The sequence below is a fragment of the Trachymyrmex cornetzi genome, unplaced genomic scaffold (genome assembly GCF_001594075.2).
Source record: "Trachymyrmex cornetzi isolate Tcor2-1 unplaced genomic scaffold, Tcor1.1 scaffold1190, whole genome shotgun sequence".
Taxonomy (NCBI): Eukaryota; Metazoa; Arthropoda; class Insecta; order Hymenoptera; family Formicidae; genus Trachymyrmex; species Trachymyrmex cornetzi.
The window spans coordinates 169,011-185,874 of NW_017295752.1; the positions used below are offsets into that span (position 1 = coordinate 169,011).

The 16,864-nt window shown below is 37.3% G+C and overlaps 1 protein-coding gene across 3 annotated transcripts in view; it reads left to right on the forward strand.

Moving 5' to 3' along the window:
• The window catches only part of LOC108766678 (Myosin heavy chain-like), a 54,644-nt gene that overhangs the window by 25,325 nt on the left and 12,455 nt on the right, over positions 1 to 16,864 (forward strand). For all 3 annotated transcript variants that reach the window (XM_018516104.1, XM_018516110.1, XM_018516118.1), the window contains 8 exons: positions 33 to 185; positions 269 to 852; positions 1,141 to 1,323; positions 1,741 to 2,003; positions 2,078 to 2,240; positions 2,325 to 2,499; positions 2,964 to 3,122; positions 3,340 to 3,555. In XM_018516104.1, the coding sequence (XP_018371606.1) occupies positions 33 to 185; positions 269 to 852; positions 1,141 to 1,323; positions 1,741 to 2,003; positions 2,078 to 2,240; positions 2,325 to 2,499; positions 2,964 to 3,122; positions 3,340 to 3,555 (1,896 nt within the window). The remainder of the gene's footprint in view (positions 1 to 32; positions 186 to 268; positions 853 to 1,140; positions 1,324 to 1,740; positions 2,004 to 2,077; positions 2,241 to 2,324; positions 2,500 to 2,963; positions 3,123 to 3,339; positions 3,556 to 16,864) is intronic.

Sequence of the window (16,864 nt, forward strand, 5' to 3'; positions counted from 1 at the left end):
TGTTTTTAAGTGAGGATCGTTCCTTTTTACAGATATTAACGATCGAAAAGCTGAATGCACTATTTACAGTTCTCGAGGCCTTCGGAAATAGTAGAACGCATATGAATTCGAATGCGACACGTTTCACGCAGCTCTTTAGTCTCGACTTTGATCAGTCGGGTCAAATCGCATCGGCCTCTCTACAAGTGAGAGAATATATTTATGCCTCAAACCATTCGACTTAAGACTTACATGGCGAAATAAATGACATTCTGCTTTTTCTCCCAAGGTACTGCTGCTGGAGAAGTCAAGGATAGGCCGACGAGCAAACGGGGATCCGACGTTTCACGCCGTTTATCGTTTATTAGCGGGCGCAGAAGGCGCACTGAGAAAAGAGTTACACCTCACGAATCTAGTCGCCGAAAACAACCCCTTCGTCACGCCCCTACAAAAGCATGAAGACAAACAGCGAGCTATGGTCGAATTTAATCGTATCGTTGCCGCGTTTAGAATACTCGGTATCTCCGAGGCTGACGAGAAAGTCATTTGGTTAGTGTTGGCTGGCATTTATCATTTGAGTTGTGCTGGCGCTGTGAAAGCTGGCACCAGTTCGCAAAGCAGGTGGCAGTTCACGAGGGTCGAATGCGCGGAGAAAGCCGCCAATCTGCTCGGCACAACAGTGGAAGAACTGAGTCGAGTAGTGTTCTCCGTTAATGGAGGAGGTGCCGGAACACCGAGCACACCGAGACCAGCTCTGAGGACACCTAGCCCAACGGAACAGGGCAAAGATGTCACGGGGCTTGATGCCTTGGAAGGACTTCTAATCGGACTCTATTCTGAAGTTTTCCATTGCGTCGCAGCTCTTATCAATAAGTAAATGAATTGATTGAATACATTTTGCTCGTTGAATAATTTTCGAATGCCATAAAATATTTCTTCGTTCATGTTATATTTTATATATCATAATTTTTAAAAATTAAGATTGATATGACTGATGACTTCTCCTTGAAAGTTTAAGTAGCATCAACGGCGTAAATCGTAAAAATTAAATTTTATCATTAAATTTATGTTTAGTTATTAAGCTCTCTCTTCGTCAGCATTTATATTCTTAGTTAGATTAATAATTTAACCTTATTAATAATTCTCTTTGTCGTTTTTTAGATCCATATCATCCGCTATACATACAGTCTCATCTCTGCTGCTGTGTGATGCGCCAGGTTTTCAAAATCCTGCTTCGTGCGGTCGACAAACTGGTGCAACCTTTGAAGATCTTTGCCACAATTATTTGCAGGAACGTCTGCAATTACTGTTTCATCATACTACGTTGGTAGCTCCAAAGGATAGGTATGGAATATAATGAACAAATTCTCAAATTTTTAGTCCTTTTTAACCCTTTGTGGTAATATAACCTGGTTTTCTTTAATTCGCGATGTTTATAACCTTTTTATTAACAAAGATACATACATTTCCTTACTCTATTGTTATGTTCCTTAATAGCTGGCGTTTCGACTTAAAAAATGTTTACACTATGCTCTTTTTTATGAAAATTAGAGACAATTGAATTAGTTGAATATGCTATATATATCTAAGTATATTATTTCCGTAGTATGGCACAAAAGGGTTAATTAAAAATATTAGAAGTAACTTATATATTATTTATACAATATATATATATATATATATTGTAAGATTAATTTTTCAACAAATATTCTTTATATGATTATTAAATAAATATTATGGCTATTCAATGTAAAAATGTAGATACGTCCAGGAAGGTATCGATGTAGATTACGAAGACGATTATGACGAGGAAGGCATTGGATCACCTCAAGGTTTGGTTTCCCTCCTGGATCGCGGAAGCTCGCAAAGCGCGACAATGTTGCGAACTAGTCAAAGCGATCTTAGCGGCGGCAGACAGATGGAACGAAAAGGATTACTCTGGCTGCTAGATGAGGAGACTGTGTGTCCCGGAGGCAGCGACGAAACCTTCCTAGATCGTTTATTTTCTCATTATGGAGATCGAGGTAAAATTAATTTTTCGATATTTATGCTAATTTTATGAAAACGATAGTATACACGAGACATATCGCTATTACAGATCACCAAATGCTTCTGCGAAAAGCGCCTGGTAATAATCAATTCGTTTTACAACATCTATTGGGAACAAATCCAGTGCTTTACACTGCCACCGGTTGGCTTAAAGCTACACGCGAGAATCCAGTCGCCAAGAGTGCCATTACGATACTTCAGGAAAGTACAAGGTAACGTTGTAGACTCATTTATCCAAATTCTTCTAATAAGTTAAATAAATTCTGTCATTATATTTGTACGTAATAAAATTTTAGAGAACATGTGAGCATGTTGTTCGTAAGTGCTCGAGGTGCTGGAGTTTCCGGTGCTCTATGCAGTTCCATGCCAGGATTGGAAGGCTCGCAATCTTTGAGGCGAGCCTCGAGCATACGAAGAACATTCACGGCCGTAAAAAGGAAGAACATTTGTCTACAAGTGAAATTCACTGTAGTGAGTATTAATTCTTTTCTTATGGTAATTTAAATTAGTAGTGGTTTGAACTTTTGCTCCTTTATTAACGGATTTTCGATTTCACTCTTGAAATGTTCGCGGCGTCGATAGTTGGCCTATTCCTTTAACGCTATTTACGATTGGTCATCGCGGTGTCAAAGATCAGACTATTATCGCATATTCTATAAAACATTATCACAAGGCCGCACAGGCGTCGTGCAAGCTAACTTAACGTGTATTGACCTTCGCCCTAAGCGAAACGCGAGATATTCGCCACACTGAAAATGTTCGGTGAGACCTGCGTTACAACGTTCGGATACTACCTTGTAGTGCTGCTCTTCATTTTTCTCTTTCTCGCTCGTTATCTAGTAAGAACAATACCGCGATTCTTTATTTATCTCGCTTTATTTATACGTCGCCTTCGACATATTAAGTGGAAAAGTACAAGCGTTAATTGTCTTTAGGATGGTCTCGTAGAAACACTGCGGAGAACTCGCGTGAAATTTGTACACTGCCTTCTGCCTCAACATAACGCCGGTTGTACCGACAATAAGAGTCTTCTCTCCGTGAAATCGAATCAGAGCGAGGACAACGTCATTAATGTGCCTCTTCTGCGATCACAGGTAAAGTTATATTAAATTCTCTAAAGGAAGAATATAAAAACATAAAATCTTACAGAACAATAAAAAAATCATCAGTTTCATGTCATCAGATATACTTTCCAAATACCGCTTTTTATAAATCAATTAATCAATTTTATTAGCATCTAATTATTTTTTGAGAAAAGATCTAATATCACACATACAAATTTAATGTATACATATTTCAACGCTTGAACAGATTCGAGGGAGCCAAATAATCGATGCTGTTCGCTTACACAAAGTTGGATTTCCGAAGCATATGGCCTTAGGTGAATTTAGACGTCGATTCGGACTATTGTCAAGCGACGTGAACGCACGGCCCGGAAGTCCCGTGACCGATGAACGTCGCGCCGTGGAAGACATGTTGCTTACCGTTGATGTCGACCCCGCGTCCTACCGAGTCGGTCAAAGTCAGGTGAGTAAATATATCTTTGAGAACAAGTCTAACTTTAGCTTTCAGTGCAAATGTAGAAAGCAGATGCGCTCTTAAAAACAGCGAAAACGCTAACATTAATCATCTACATACATATACATAATCTGCTCAAATAATATCTCGAGAAAGTTTATTAGGAAATTTATCAAGTATGAAATGTTCGAGTATGCCAAGTATACGAGATCTCTGAGAAAAAATAAAAATATGACCAAAGTTGCGATTAAAGTTATTTAACATGAAAGGATCGCGGTAAAATAAGGTCGAACGGTGACTAATAAATAATTTATCAAACGCTTATGTCGAATGATGATGAGGAGTGGCACGTTAACGAGTTGTATACACAACACTCGAGGACTTTTAGAAAGCCATGATGTGTTTGTACCTCGTAATCTTACCGTCTTATTATTCACAAAATCGTGACATCTCGCATGCCGCGCGCATACAGCTCTTTTTCCGACCGCGGGAGTATAATACCCGCTTTCTAATAATTTTACGACCCGAGAAGCTTATAAATTTTTTGCAACGTACTTTTACAAGCGCAAATGGCCGTCGATTTTTCTTATGCGATGAAGAAGCGACGTCGTTTTACGGTGCGACACGCGCAGAAAAGCGCTTTCGTCTCGCAGCTCGAGACGTGTGTCAACGCACTTTCGCTAACCGGCCAAGAAGTCGTTAATGGAATTCAGAAGGGAAAATGACGGCCGTCTACGGGCGTTGTGCAAATCATCGCGGCCGACGCTTCCGCGAGCCGATAATTGTTCTCGTCACGAAGACGATCGAGCATCGCCGTTCACGGCAGCCCATTTGACATCCGTTCTTCGGAGCATGACTAAACGTTCAGACTTACGGCTTATTCAAGAATATATTTAAGAGAGATCCTTTTAAAATACCACGTTTCTGTTCAAGAAAAATAACATCATCATCAATTGTAAGTTTTATACTTTTAAAGAAGAAATTACTTTCTGTTTCGAGAGAGATTTTGATTTTAAGGCTCATTTTCATAATGCCTATACGATTATCTCTAAAAATCAAAAGTTATCAAAAAATTCATAAATGAATTTCATTGATGAATTTCTTGTAATCTTTGATCTTTAAGTAACCATATAATTGTGAAAACGGACCTAATTCATGTTGTGATACTTGTATAATTATCGAATCAGGATTATAGGAGATCGATTGATAGCAAGATATAAAAGATATTGTATGTTTAACGTCAAACTTTATACGAAGTGAGAAACAGGAGGAAAGAAAACAAGTTCGAGGTGGAGTTTAACAGGGTCACAAGCGTTTATTTTGATAGTTTTGTCCGTGGAAATATGCCAAGATGCTTTCCGAGAGATCGATGACGCCCCATCAGATTTTATCTTACAAGTGCCGCAACTCGGAGTACTCACTCGCATACCTTTACCGTAAATATGATACCATTTTTCTGCATTCCAATCACAAGCATGCATCGGGAACAAAATAAAATAATAATTTTTTAGTTAATGATTTCCTTTACGTTAAAGGAAAGCACAAGCGTTACAAAACTATAATCTGCATAGAAACGTTCCGTGATATACTTCCCGAAATTATGTTTGAGATGTTAATAGGTACATAGAAAAAAAAGACTATTCTTAAATCAACCATAATATATTTATATATAAGCAAAAATATCGTAATCTTGCTTTAAAAATTTTAATCTTGAATTTGTATTGATATAAGATTTTTAATTGAGCAAGTCTTGAATTAAGTGTAAAGTAATACTTGCATCAAAACAAATTTAATCAAATCAAGATTGATATCTTTGAAGCAAGATTATAATATTTTTGCTTATATATGAGTATATTATGGTTGATTTAAGAATAGTCTTTTTTCTGTGATATTATAATTTAAAAAACATTGTCTTTCTTTCGTCATTATAAATTTCTCTTATATGCGTAAAGAAGTTTGATGGAAAGTAAATATTGATTATCGGAGCAATAGCCTTTTGTCACACCGGTCGACTTTGTATTTATAGGAAAGAACTGTAAACGAAGCGATCTGTCTGTTTATGCATTTCACCAGCTATACGTGACATGCAAAACCAGCTTCGCCGGCGGAGCTTCGCAGCTTTCACTTTGCAATACTCGTAGCTTACGGCGCGACGACTCGCCATGCCGAAAGGCAGCCTTTATGCAAATTTTACGCATGGATTAAGCGATATATATTGGCAAATGCAGTTGGCACGCGATCTGAATGCACCACTTCCTCCTCGAGAAAACAATGTCGGAGATTTCTTTTCCCATTCGTGTTGGTGCATTAATTCGTTATTTCGACGAAACTCACGATTTTCCGATGCCGTGAGGTTACGTTGTTTTACTCGTCGTCGTACGTTATTCATGAACACGCGTTGTGATAGAAAAAAAAAAACTATCACCTGTAGGAAATAGCATTTGCTTATTCCAGAATGAGATCGTCGTACAAAACGTTTTACTATAGGATACGTCGAATGAATTTAAAGTTCGTTTCTGCGAGAAAATCAACAAGTCATCATGTCACGGTCTTCAGTAATGTGTTGGAACTTTTTAAAAATATAACGCTTCGTACGTTTTATGTTATATCATTATTGGCGTATGAATGTTATTTAATAGGGGAACGCGTGTCACAACAGTGATTTGCGATATTATTTTAAGAAGGTAAAGTACATGGCGTGACGGCCATTGCGCAAAGCGGGCATAAAGCGAAACTTAAAAGTGATTCTGTATGTATGTATCCTATACGAGACGATCAACCGTTAACTCCGCTTATTCGCGGACGACTCGGTGGGCGCTGCAAGTTATGCGGCGGTCGTTTGCCTCTGTCTGTGATAAACCATACACGGCATAAACCCAGCAAGGCTCTCTATGATACGTCTATGCATACGTTACGTAAATAGGACTATTCTTTTTCAGTTTCCAAGATTTTTAACAGAAAGAAATATAAATCCAATTTTCACTTCAGTGAGGTTCAAACTGGAATGCTATTTGTATAAAAATTAACGCATAAGATGCTTAAAAAATATAATAATTTCTAGATTATACATCGTCTATAGGAAGTAATTCTTGATTATTTATTACATTTTATATAAATAAATGTATCCGGATATGTCTAAACACATGCATGCTCTGAAGAGCAAATTATCGCGAAATATTGGTAAATTTATTACTGAAAAACAATAATTAATTATTGCTTTTGAGTATTAAGCTTCAGCTGTACAGCTATACGAAAATTATGCCTAAGCATCTGTTTGAAGTACAGAATACAAGTAAATCATCGCCTTATAACGATCGATAGAAGAAGATTAAATTTTTTACTTACAATTTAGAATCTCATAGTACCAATCATACAGATTATACAATCGTCAAAAAAATTTTCCTTTGGGGTCCAAATGACTCGTTGTTACAGTCGTAGATTAAATTGACTAAATGTTAAGTTGACGAGAGAGTATTAGATTTCCGAAAGGATCCATTTCGAAAACGTCAATGGTATGTTCACGTCGCACAAAAATATGTCTTTGCGATTAAAAATGTAGCGTGGATTACACTTATCGAAGTTTACGAAGGAAGTAGTCCGTGGATTATGTGCATTATCGCGTATACGCTGATTTAGGTTCGTTGACTTTTGCGTGGCTCGCCGCGCATGGTTTCTCTTCCAGTCCCGCATTCCCCGTATCTCTCCTTTACCTTTTACCTTTACCTTGGCCTTGCCTGACGCTTCGTTTTACCTCTGCTGCCATTACACAAAATCCGCCCCGTCTGTCCTAAAGATACGGGAAGTGCAGAACATTTTTAACCGGTCCTCGTAGTTTATTAAAATATTTTGTAAATTGAAGAAATATAATTAAGTTCAGTGTCAAACGAATTATTTGGACAAGTTGTATTATTCGAAAACATTTAAAGAAAATTACTTGAATTAATAAATTAGTAAATTGTCTTTTGATTTTTATATATTAAAATTATAAAATTTTTTAAATTCGTATATATTATAGAATAGTATAGAAAACTAAATGTTATAGATTCTTTTTCTTTCTCTCTCTCTTCCTCCCTCTTTCATCAATGCGATGATATAATCTGTTGATAATTATAAATATCAATGTCTTTGCGGGCAGAATATAAATTAATTTAATAAAAAGCAGACTAAAATAGATAGAATTAAATTTTACAGAAGAAATTAAACAGATGTCTAAACTCTAAATCTGTTGTTTAGATATCTATCCTGGAATTTAAACGAGATAGTGACGAAACAAAGTGTACTCCAGAAATCGCGCTATTTATCGACAAAGAGAAAAATCGAGCTCGTTTATCTAAAAAAGAAAAAGAACTCAGAAGATACATTAGTGTTTAGATATTAATGGCGGAATAAGTCTACTTGAAAGCCTACTTGAAGATACATTAGGCATCTTTGCGTGAAATCATGGTTACGTTGCATATCGAAAGAAATGCGAATTAAATGTTGGCGACGCTGAAATCATCATCTTTCATAATAAAGGTCGCTACTATTTCTCTTGCGCAGCTTACGTTTTGTAATCCAAATGAAAAGTCATCGCGTCATTTCACATGGATGCGTACGCGTTTACCGGTGCTTCCTGATGCTGTAGAAGCTTAATCGAAACAGCTGCAAACTATCGACGTCATGCCAAGTTGCGCATCGGCGCCGGGCGAGCCGCTGTAAAGCCTGATGTATAATATCTGATGTCCGGTGAGCGATTTACAATACACATGGCCTCTTTTACGACGCGAATATTTTTAGCAAAAGATGATCATAAACCCAGAATTTCACTATCAGAATTTATGAAGTTCCGCTTCATCTTTATTGAACTTTTTAATTGACGAAAATAAGTTTTCGCTTTTTTTATTATAAAAAAAAGTCCAGTACCATACGATCGGTCAACCGCGAATATATCCCAAGAGAGGGAAAAAGCGCGCTTTCTCGTGGCCCACATACAAATTGCTGTACTGGTCCTTACTGGTTCGCCATGTCCGTCGATCCATTTGCAGTTTTGCACCGCGAAGATATTAGCCTCCTTACATCTCGTTCGGCCTTTCATTTCTTCTCACCTAGGTGCACCTGCGCAAGATGCAGCTTTAAAATTAAACCCTCGCACGTAACTGCGAGATTTTACAAAAGCTTCTCGGAAGAAACGTCCTAATTGATGAAAATAAAATCCCTCTCAATGGAAACTTCGCACGAAGGCAAGGAAGTAGTTAGTATAATAGTATTTAAAATAACGATATGAGGATTAAATTACACGCATTACTGTATCCGTGACATAACGACGTTCGCGCGGAGGTGACATTTCCTGGAACGTTATAATTACGAAGTGCAAATTACATGACCGTCAAATAAATCTTCCGTCATCTTAGAGGGTGTCTCTACGTGCCGTCTTTCCTTACCGACTCGCGACGCCGTGCGCCATAGTCGTCTTCACTTCCTGTCATTGCCGGCAATCGTCTGGTCTGCTTGCGGCATTATCGTCATGCAAGTAAAAAAACCGGAATGACCGGGAGAACGAGCTTTTTCCATGTCTTTCCCGGAGTTACATATCCCGCCTGAGGAAATGATAACTTCGCTTCCGTCTCGACGGTCTTTCCACTGCATCTACTCGCGTAGCAGCCGATTCCTCTTCACGCGAGGCGAAGAAGCTCGGTGGTCTCGACTACGAGTCCGCGAATTAATATGCTCTATACAGCATCGTTGCATTAAGCGCAGCTCTTTCCGGTATATCTGGTTCGTACCTACATACATCTTATTTTCCCTTCTGGTTGGAGCTGTAATTTCCAGCCATCGGTCATGGCAGCCTTGCAATCACGATGAACTACGTTTTCCGTTTCTAAACGCGTCCTCGAACTTTTTTTTTTTTTACTTATTATCGTTCCTACGTATATATCTCTGTATATCTTTTTTTTCAAAAATTGGAAAAAGTCTGATCTCTCCAAACATATATTTTATTGAATTTTTCGGAAAGATAAACTATGGATTTATGACGGACGTTAACGTATTTTTGGACATAGCGTTCAAGTCAATCGTGTCCGTTTAAATTTAAACGTATGCCGTGGTTATCAAAATATTCAGTGCCAGTACTTCCACGGCGGAAGTGCGACCGTTGCTGAATACGCGTGCCTTCGATTTACTGCGTGTCTTGCATCTCGAGCAATCGGCATGCTAAGTAATTCTACGAGGCGCCAAATGGAAATGGCGCGAGCGTGCCTTAACTTCGTTAGAATATTGATTCTTCTGAGCAAGTACCGTACAATTAACGATTGTTATTATGCGCGTGCATGCCGTATAGCGATCGTATTACAACGTGATCTAAATTAGCGAAGGCTAATTTAATTACGAGTGTTAGTCTATTAAAATATAAGATAGAACATGTGTTAGATTATGAGCAAAATAATCCGACTGATCTAAACAAATCCATAAGTCAATCTGCGTGCGTGTAATATTTAAAGTGGAACTGTTTTTAAATAATTATATTGATAGGATTATTAAAAAGATGGAATTTTTCTAGCCTTTTGCTATTATTATATACTATCAATATATTCATCATATTCATACACTATAACTTATCTGCGAATTACGAGAAAAGACGATACATTGAAAAAAATGTCTGGTTGGAAATGGACGAATTATAATTTTTTAATTAAATTTATTAGAATTCTTGTTGAGATAACTGGAATTCCGGTTGATATAATATTTCTGGTCTATAAAAATCTATTAAAATTCCTATTTTTACCAGAATAATTATATCAGAATTCTTTAAGTTATCTCAATTGGAATTTTAGTAGATTTTTAACCAGAACATTCTCATTTTCCGCCAGAATTACTATTTAATTCAACCAGACCATTTTTCTTGGTGTACGGATGTGCATACAAATCTCATGTGGCTCCACAGCACATTTTAACCAACAATCAATTCTCACTTAGCAGTGCTAAGTTGGGGATTTGAATGACAGCAGACTACTAACGATGTACAGCGATGGAGAAACGCGATTAGTTATCTAACAAGTCTGCGCGCCTAGGTCAGGTTCGCACGACAATCCCGGCAACAAGCCAGATCGAGATCGCGGAATCTATCCTGCCGCTACCACCCACGATCGATGTAATGCGGAGGAGTAACAAATTGAATCCTACACGTCACACAATATACGTATAACTACCTGTATATGTATATCTCTCTCCAAGAATCTTTCCGGATATAAACTCCATTCTAATAATAATCATGCGGATACACCACGTTATATCCATTAGGGCAAGGTTGGCTTGGTTTTTTTCGAGATTTCATTTTCTAGAACGATAAAAATTAAGTCTGGAGAGTCATGGTACTGACTCGGCGCTAAGCCAAGCGCAGCGACACTGTCGTGGCTACTTTACGCGAGCCAGCGAATTGCGGGGGTGTAATATACATAATATGAAACAGTACTCTAAAACACTCTTTTATTCATATTTTTAAAAATAAAAACAGCCAAGATTTTTACATTTTTTAATGTCATTACAGTACTTGTTTTTGTAAATTAAAGGATGATATAAAAAACGGAAACATTTTTTTTAAAACATATTTTTTAGTAAGTTCCACTATTGTTTGTGTATGCTTTTAATCGAAGTTTTAATAGATACTATTTATCTCCTACTCTGCTTCAATAGCCCTTAATCTATCTTTTAATATATTTTTCGGAACAGAATATCGCTCACTTAAATTGCCTCTCTTATCATTGTTGGCTTGTTTTTTAATAGCTTTCTTAACAACTAATACCATACTCTTTTCTTCCCTCGTATCTTCCCCATATTCACTTGAAACAAAATATGCAGTCGTGAAGTTAACTCTTGCTAACTACTTAGGCTATCCGATATTACCCGTCATTGTTCTGGTAAATCGAAGCGCAACGAAAAAGCAACGTATGAAATTGAGCAGCTTTGAAATGGAAAAGATTTTAAACCATAATTTGAAGATTGACAGATGGTGTTTATATTGATGAATTAACAATCAAATTCAACTTACAATTTAATAATTAAGTTGATAAAGTTAATTCCATACAGTATCACAAACAATAAATACACAACAAAATGAACAATAACTCATAAACATTGCTTCTATTCGTAATATGGAGAAGTCCTGGCTCTTACGTGTAGATGCCTGTACTTGCCAGTAGCTTGACAAATGTTGTCACTTGCATTTAAAATTTTGAAAAATTTTTATCCGATCAGCTACTAATATCCCCCTGTTTTTTTAACCTTTTTTTATTCTTTATTATTTTTTCAGAAAATTTACGTTACGAGAAATCCGAAATTTTTTTCCTGACAATCAAAGTTGGAAATATTACTTTAAAAAAATAATGCGTTACCGTTACCGTTACTTGAAAAAATAGCGAATCGTTACTTTTTCGTTACTTTTCGGGAAATTGTTGAGTTAACTCTCTCACATATGATGTTGATAAAATTAGGCACATTTGCTACATCTTTGCACAAAAAATGACCGAATCTGGCAGAAACAATCGTTGGGAGCTAAACTCAACAATTACCGAATTTAAATTAAATATTACTTTTAAACTTTAATGTTATTATTAAGAATGTATTTTAAGATTCACTTCCAGTAAAATCCGTAGTATATATGTAATGTGAATTATAGATTTTCAATACTGTTAGTAACTACCGAAATGCAGTCTAAGATATAAAATATATACAATGTTTTTTTAGAAATAAAAATGAGAAAGTAAATATTTTATAATTATATTTATTACAAGTAATAACCATTTATTATATATAAGACAATCTTAAATTATAAATATATAAAAAAAATTTTGAGTATTTCGCTCATTGTTATAACAACGACGCAACTTGGGTAACTAAAAGTACACTTCTAGAGACACAAAAGCGAAACATCTTTCAAAACCAGCAATATCGAAACATAATCCAATCCGACTCATCCAATAAAAATTAAAGTAACGATAAAAAGTAACGACTGAATCGTTATCGTTACTGCAAAAATATAACGACGTTACCGTCGCTGTTAAAGACAGAAAAAAGTAACGGCGTTACAAGTAACGTGTTACTTCCCAACTCTGCTGACAATAATATCATTTTTATATTTATTCTACTTTAAAGCCATTTCTATAACTTTTCGGGATTACTTAAAGCCGTTAAAGACAGAAAAAAGTAACGGCGTTACAAGTAACGTGTTACTTCCCAACTCTGCTGACAATAATCATTTTTATATTTATTCTACTTTAAAGCCATTTCTATAACTTTTCGGGATTAGTTTGGTTAATTTAAAAATCAAATATCAGAAAGGTAAGCATGGTCGAAGAAGCTACCAGAGTGACTAAATGTCTAGCGGGTGTATCGCGCGACGGGCGCAAGTTTCTCACACGACGCTATTTTATCTTTGTCGGGAAGCGGAAACGCTGCATACCGCGTTCTTCAACATCGCTCAACCTCGGCATCGTCTGCGCGAGCCCCCGACTGGGGTCAGATTCCTTATTTCTACCCACCCCGCGGTTAATTGCGACAAGCTAGACGTAACTTCCTCGTGCTTTTCTTTCGGCCTCTGAGAAGAAGCGCGGTTGTAAGACAACGGAACACCGGCATCCAACTGTTAATTGGCCTGACTTATCGCGCGTAGTAAGTGCTCGATGTCCTTCTGATAAAACTCGTATTCATAGATACGCGGAACGGACCGCGTTTTTACAAAACGGATCTAGATCTCGTTCTCTACTTTCTAGAGAATTAATTGCTCGTTAAGAACATTACATTATGATTAAATCAAACATTGGTTAGAAATACATCGCGGAGCGAGTTTTTTTTTCACTTTCCGTGCGCGTGTGAAGATAAGTATTTTATGGTACATAATTTTCTAATTATCATCTACTTTTCCGATGATATATGATAGCAATACAAACAAGATTGGCAAAATATATATATATATGTATATTTATGTTTATATTTACAACAAAATTAATTAGGTCAATAGGTTTGAGAAATTATGCTTATATATTTAACATACGCGGGATATTTTCAGTATTTTTATGAAAATTTTTTCAAATCAAAATAAATATATTTTTCTACTTTCTAAAGATAATTACTGATTAAGAAAATCACATCGCGATGAAATCAGACGTGCGACGAGCATAATGCAAAAACGAGTTCTTTTTTACTTTCTACTTTTTTACTCTCTATGCTTCGGGCGAAATCGTTCGTGTCGTGCAATTTAAAGCTGTCCTTGCTTCCCTCTTATGAACGGGCGTAAGGAACGAGACGTTACGCGCGGAATGGACCTGATAAAAGACTGAGGTGCGATAAAGTTTACGGCGACGTGGATAATCGAGCGTAGACGCCGCCGCGGTCTGTTCCATTAAACAAAAGTACGTAAAGTAGTGGAAACGTCTGGTGGCTCGGAAAGAAGTTCGTGATTTCGTAACGCGGCCAGAGCTCTTTTCTCTTCTTATGTGGTACCCTTCTCTCGTTGTCTCGTCTCTCCTTTCTCCCGTTTGTCAGTAGGCCAGCAGACATTCTCGCCGGCCGCTTTCCAACACGCGCCGCGCGCGTTGTCTGCTTCGAATTTCTTCGCGCCACGGCGGTCATCCCCGCGAAGATCTATCGATCCGATGCGATGCGATGGACGGACGACGAAGATGCAGGGGATCTTTCCTATATCCGAGTCCGAGGCGAACGGCCCCACGTCCTCGTTTCCGCAATATGTTCGAAAAATTCGCAAACCAAGCCAGCGAGGAGATGGCGACTTCTTAGGGATTTCTCATATAAACCGTAAATCGTCACGTATATATGCATCATGCGATCTACATGTGCTCTCTTCTGTGAATTATCATTATTATTTTACCTGAATCTCTATTCGCGAATGCTAGCACATAGGACATTTCGCCGTCCGTGTGCAGTTTCGTCGAGATGGAACAGACCGAAAGGTAAAAAGCGGGCGGGCGAAATGGGAATCGCCGAGTGCCTTATTCGGGTAGATAAGAAAACAAGAGAGAGAGGCTTGCTGGTCCGGACCGGTCCTCGGTCCATTTGGCAGAGGCTCCAATGCTCCATTCAAGATCCACCTGTCACGATACACCAAATCTCCAATCCCTTTCCCTTGCACTTTCGAATCCGTGAAATTTTCTCGATACCGTATCTCTCATGCATATTCAAATTGAGAGTGCGTCTATAACTGCTTCTGCGCGAGAATTATAACGACAATAAAGCAACTCGGTGTCGAAAGTCGGAATGTCGAAGACACGTAATCGAAATACATTAGAGAGTTATTATTATTCATTATTCGCGTAATCGCACAGTTTTGATTAATCGAGTTGCTCTTCTTCCGACACAATAATCCCGAGATTTATGTACGATATCTCGAGATATAAATGTGCCGGTGTTGTTGGTGAGCAGCAGGGGACCAGAAGATACGTGTTCGAATGCGCGAGATTTATGCAGTATGCATGTGTTGGTGACACATCACCTGCATGGTGGGGACGCAATGGAGGGACGCGCACCTGATGCGGAACGAGCTTTCCGACATAATGCGACGACTGTGCAACCACTCTTGCACTCCTCAGTTCGCGGTTGATCTCGGTCGCCGTCGAGATCGAGACGTCGCGTTGTCGTCGGACGACAACCATCCTTCGGCCTTGACATTACACAGCGAACGCGAACGAAGGGCTCGTTTTTTCCTTGGATTGCTTCGGAATTGTTCGGGCAGTGTGCATATGTGTTTCTGAGTGCAAAATCTCGATCGTCCTAAGAGTGATCAAAATGTTTGCTCGGAATAAATAATCAATTTTTTTATATTCGGAAAAAAGGTGCCGATAGCGTACGATCGCTTACACGTTCTGCATTTTCTTTCCAATTATTGTAAATTAATGTAAAAATGTGACATAATCGAACTCGCATTGTTGAAGCGCCATTCTTTTTGGTACCGGAAATAATGAAGTTACTTATCAAATCTATTAAAAATTAATTTGCAAATTTTATACTTCTTGTAATTATTTCTCAAAGAAACGGTACTTTAGAGAAATTTCTTTACTTCGCTGAATACAAAACGGTTCATTATAATCTCAGTAAAAATTTATGAAGATCATGCGAGGTGGGGAAGCACGTTAGTTTTGCGCTTCATAAGCAAAATCTGCGACCGAGGGAAGAAGAGAAAGAGAGAGAGAGAGAGAGAAAAAAAGAGAGAAAGTCGTCGATTTCTTAATTAACCTGCGAGAGGAAGAGAGTGAGAAAGTCTATAGCCACCGGTACCTGTTAGCTTCGATAACGGTAAACGTCATTGGCTTCGAAGTAAAGCACCGAGCCGTTCAAGTGCTTTCTCATTGCCGAATGATGGAGACGCCGGTATTACGATCCTGTACGATTATTACAGGAAAGTAGTCGAATTGACCCGCGTAAAGATCGATGATCTTTACTTTGCGGTTTTGATCTTTGCTTTATTCAAACGTATAACTCCTTGAAGCGGGCGTTTCAACCTGTCAATATTTATGACTTGGTAATATTTCCCGGATTTTCGAATTTTCAATTAATTTCTACACAAATAAAAATTATACAATAAATATTTCTTCGAGAAATATTCTAATGCAATTGTTCTCAAGAACGATAGTTACAGTGAATGCAAAAAAAATATTGGTATAGAAATTTTTATGAAAATGTTTTATTTGCAGAAAATAAATATAATAATTGGCAACTTTATACAATGGGTACGTCCTATCTTAATTTAAACAAAACAGCGTCATGTGTTTCTGGTCTTACAATTAAAAACTAAATTTCTCGACTGTACGAATACTTTTTATGTGATCAATAATACAATTTTTCACTTTCACGTTGTTCAAGATAATACATTTTAATTATTACATATTTTTTATATAAAATAATTTTAAGAAATATATAATTTATCTTGTTGTTTGTTAATAAATTGCTAATTAATTTTTACTTTCTAAAAATAAGATTTAAAGAAAAATGATCTCCCTTACATACAAATATTTTTGGCATTCACTGTATTATTATGTAAAAAAATGTAAATAACAAATGTTATTTGGTACGTAATAAATTATATTCTTCTTTTGAGTAATTCTGAACTAATGTCGACTAACATCACTCTCACATCTGGTCAGCGGCTACAATCGAATCATCACTGCTTTTAGTCGTCTACCAATTGCTAATCAGCGAACCTGAGTCTGAATAGGCTTTTTATCTGCATACAAAGCGACCGTGTTTCGATTTGAGAGATGAAAGAGAGACGAATCGACGCAGTCGACGTAATTTATTTAGCATCGCACATAATAAGGTTCTCTTACCAGAATAT